This window comes from Octopus bimaculoides, chromosome 10, assembly GCF_001194135.2.
Source record: "Octopus bimaculoides isolate UCB-OBI-ISO-001 chromosome 10, ASM119413v2, whole genome shotgun sequence".
NCBI classification, from domain to species: domain Eukaryota; kingdom Metazoa; phylum Mollusca; class Cephalopoda; order Octopoda; family Octopodidae; genus Octopus; species Octopus bimaculoides.
The window spans coordinates 91,271,078-91,274,985 of record NC_068990.1 but is presented as its reverse complement, the minus strand read 5'-3'; the positions used below and the strand labels follow the sequence as shown (position 1 = coordinate 91,274,985).

Sequence of the window (3,908 nt, the reverse complement as noted above, 5' to 3'; positions counted from 1 at the left end):
CACACACACACACACACACACACACACATGATGGGCTTCTTTCAGTTTCTGTCTACCAAATCCACTCACAAGGCTTTGGTTGGCCCGAGGCTATATTAGAAGACACTTGCCCAAGGTGTCATACAGTGGGATTGAACCTGGGACCATGTGGTTGGTAAGCAAGTTACTTACCACACAGCCACTCCTCTGCCTATGACCATCTTTTTTTTAAGGCAGTAAGTCTTAGAGTATTTGAGAAAGATTTGCCTCTATATTCTAGCAAGTTAAGTCTCCATGTAAAGGCCCCTTTCTTTGTACAGAATTATTTCTTTGAGATGTGTTTTCACTGTCACACTGCATCAGGTAGCTTTGGAAAGTCCTCAGTTTCATGCCGTGTGTCTCTGCATGTCACGTCTTTGAAGTTGAGTGACCGTCATCTTCTGTTAGAATGTAGAAGTCTCCAAAATATAACCTGTAATATGGCCTGGTGTTCAGCCTGATGGCTGTAATCAGTAGAGCCTATCCTGCATCGAGGAGCAATGTCAAACCACCAAAGCAGTTTTGAACTTCTTTCATCATTGACCAGGTTTTCGCTCCATAGAATGCTCCTCTCTACCCATGTCTCTTGTTGACTCTGAAATGCTCCTCTCTACCCATGTCTCTTGTTGACTCTGAAGTACTCGACTGCAAGCCATGCCTGTGCTTATTTTATTGTATTTAATGCACAAAGAACACAGCTTTAAAAGGTTGATGCTGATATCTTGTTGGTGATTTATAGTGAAATTCTCTCCCTGGATAGGGTGATAGTCTCTTGTCTGTAACTTCCCCTCTACTGACAGCTTGGTATTTACAGCTTTTTGATGCAGTGTGTGTGTGTGCACATTGAAACACCTTCAGAAAATATGGTGTTGAGTGGCAGACATTTATGTTTTGGAGAAGGAAATATTCGTATGTAAAAGGGAAGGGAGGGGGCTGGAATGTGAGAAATCAGCAAATTTGAGATTTCAAGCGAAAGAAGTCAATGATCAAACTTTAAATACCAACTTCTCTCTCATCACATCAAACGGTAGCATTTGAGAGAAATAATTTAAAAAAAGCTAAGGATAACAAATAAAAACAAAATTGAAAAAAAAAAAACCTCTTCAGAGAATAAAAAATTATTTTAAAATCATTACTGAAGAAAAACAGAAAATTTACAGATATGCAAAATAATTTTTTATTTTTTCAAGATTTTATTTTGGTTTGGAAAGAATTAAATATGTGTTTCTTCTCACTAATCACAAAACTAATTTTGAAGCAGATCCATTTTCTCTGCAACATATTCCTCTTGTATTTATTTTGCCAATTGCTCTAATAATTCTGCTGTCTTCTGCCTTAAAAATTCAAATAAAAATAATTTCTCCATCTTCCAAATCTGTTCACTTAATTATTAGCACAACTCACGTTGAGGTGTTGCAGAAAATGTTAGGCTTTGCATGTTGGTAACATCACCATCATCATTTTAACATCCACTATTCCGTCCTCACAGGGGTCACACATGGTTTCTAGAAGCATTCTTTCTACTGCTGGCTGCCCTTCTTGTTGCTGACACTCATTTTCATACAAGCTACTCTTTTCCCCTCACTCATCTTTTAAACGTCAGCCTTCTCAGTGGCCGGACATGTTTTGGGGGTAGATGTAAACAAGCATCATGTTTGTATGCTGACATAGTTTACGCAACGGGCAGACCGAATTTCATGGCAGATGTTAACAATGCCACTATCTATGAGGTGATGCCATGCATATTTAGCCATTTGGTGGGAGGTATGTACTTATACACCCACATGGTTTGGGGTTCAGGTCCACAGTGGAACACCTTTAGCAAGTGTCTTATATAGCCTTGGGCCAACCAAAGCCTTGTGAATGGATTTGATAAATGGAAACTGAAAGAAGCCCCTTGTATGTATTTGTGCGTATGTGTCTCCGGTGAGCTGGCAGAATCATTAGCATGCCGGGTGAAATGCTTGGCAGTTCTGAGTTCAAATTCAACCAAGGTCGACTTTGCCTTTCATCCTTTCGGGATTGATAAATTAAGTACCATTAAGTCAACCTCACTGCCAAAAATATTTCAGGCCTTGTTCCTTTAGTAGAAAGAATTGTCTGATAGTTGTAAATGAGTATAATCATCATAGAAGTGTCCTTTGTTCCCAGTATTCCACAAAGGAAACCTATCTGGCCATGGGGAAATATTATTTTGCTTGGAAACAGGTGAGCGTTGGCAACAGAGAGAGCATCCAGCCACGGAAAATATGTCTCAACAAATCCCATTCAACCTATGCAAGCATAGAAAAGTGGATGTTAAAACCATGATATATATACACTGAACTGCAAACGAAATGTGAGATGTTTGACTGTCAAATATGTTTTAATTTCATTATGTCAGAGATAAATTTTGATAAATCTGATAGTCAATTTCTTGCATGCACTTTGGCCAAAGTCTATGGGTCGTTGTCATGTATTCTGGTAGTGGGCAGATTCAGCACATCGAGATTGTAGAGCGTCACATGTTCAATACTGTGTATGCCCTCACTGGGTGTTCAAAACAGCCATACACCATCGGTATATGGACTGCATGAGGTGGTTCACAAAAGCCATTGGCACCTGTGCCCACACCTTGAGGAAAGCTCTGCCATTCTGATTATATTCACATCAAATCTATTAGCTACAGAGAACAGGCGCTGCTAATTTGCATATCTGTAGTGTTTAACATGTTATTTAATCTGTGTATTTATTTTCCAGGATCTTAATCTACTGTGATGGTGTGCAGGGAACACTTGAAGGGGGTAACCTACCAAAAGGCAGTAAAAAGGGTAGAATCTACCTTACCACTCACAGGGTAAGTTATCTCTTAGAAATTCTTGCTTTTCTTATTCTTCTGTGTAGGATACTCATTGCCATCAGCAGTGACTCCAGACTTGCGTGTGTTTGTATCTGTACTGATAGATTCCTCCTATGGTTTCCAGTTGGTCTGATTCTAAAATGGCAACGATGTGAAGATGGAAGCACATAGAGCCCTGATTGCTCTGTCTGTCTGCCTGTTTGGGTTTGTTTGTCCATCTCTCTCCTTTCTTTTTTTTATGATGGGCTTTATCACATTCAAACCCATTGACAGACATCGTATGTCATTTCTTCAATGCTGACAAGGTTTGGTGGAAGATTTTAATTCAAAACTTATGCAAACAAGACATTTGTACTCAGCCAGAACTGGTTTCAGCCAGTAGACAGGAAACGGATGAAGGTCATTATTTGTGTGTGTTTAGTGGCATGACAAAGTGCTTCTCATCTTTGTCAAAAAAATCGAAGTATTTAATAAACAGTGATTGATAAAATGAGCATCAAACTGATACATTCAAATGAAAAACTTGGAAAGTGGTGCTCCAGCTTGGTTGTAGACTTTCTAGACACCAATTTTAGGGGAGAAAAAAACAGATTCATTGATGAGACTGAAAGTTTTGTGTTCACTTTTATATCTTTTATAAAAACTACGAGGGTGAGTCACAAAGTAATGCCATTTTGTTTAGGACAGGTATAATTACCAACACAACAACATGTAACATACATCAAAATGAAGCTGGTCCTCTGTGGATCACATCCCTACTTCTCAACATAGTCACCGTTTCTCTCAATAGCAATGTTCCACCTTCGAATGAGAGCATGTATCCCTGTCCCGTAAAATTCTGTTGACTGTTCTTTGAGCCACTTCTTCACTACAGTTTTCACTTCCTCATCACTGGACAATCATCTCTTCGGCCCCATGAAAGAGGGTCTGAGAGGCAAACATTATTCCAGTGACGAGAAAATGGAAACTGTAGTGAAGAAGTGGCTCAAAGTGGGAGTGAACTGAAAAGCATGAAGTCGGGAAGCAAGCTTCTTAACGATGCAGCCATAAC

At 39.4% G+C, this 3,908-nt stretch overlaps 1 protein-coding gene across 1 annotated transcript in view; it reads left to right on the top strand.

Moving 5' to 3' along the window:
* The window catches only part of LOC106882092 (WW domain-binding protein 2), a 14,376-nt gene that overhangs the window by 3,923 nt on the left and 6,545 nt on the right, over window positions 1-3,908 (top strand). Inside the window, exon 2 of the mRNA XM_014932650.2 lies at window positions 2,758-2,854. Within this exon, the coding sequence (XP_014788136.1) occupies window positions 2,758-2,854 (97 nt within the window). The remainder of the gene's footprint in view (window positions 1-2,757; window positions 2,855-3,908) is intronic.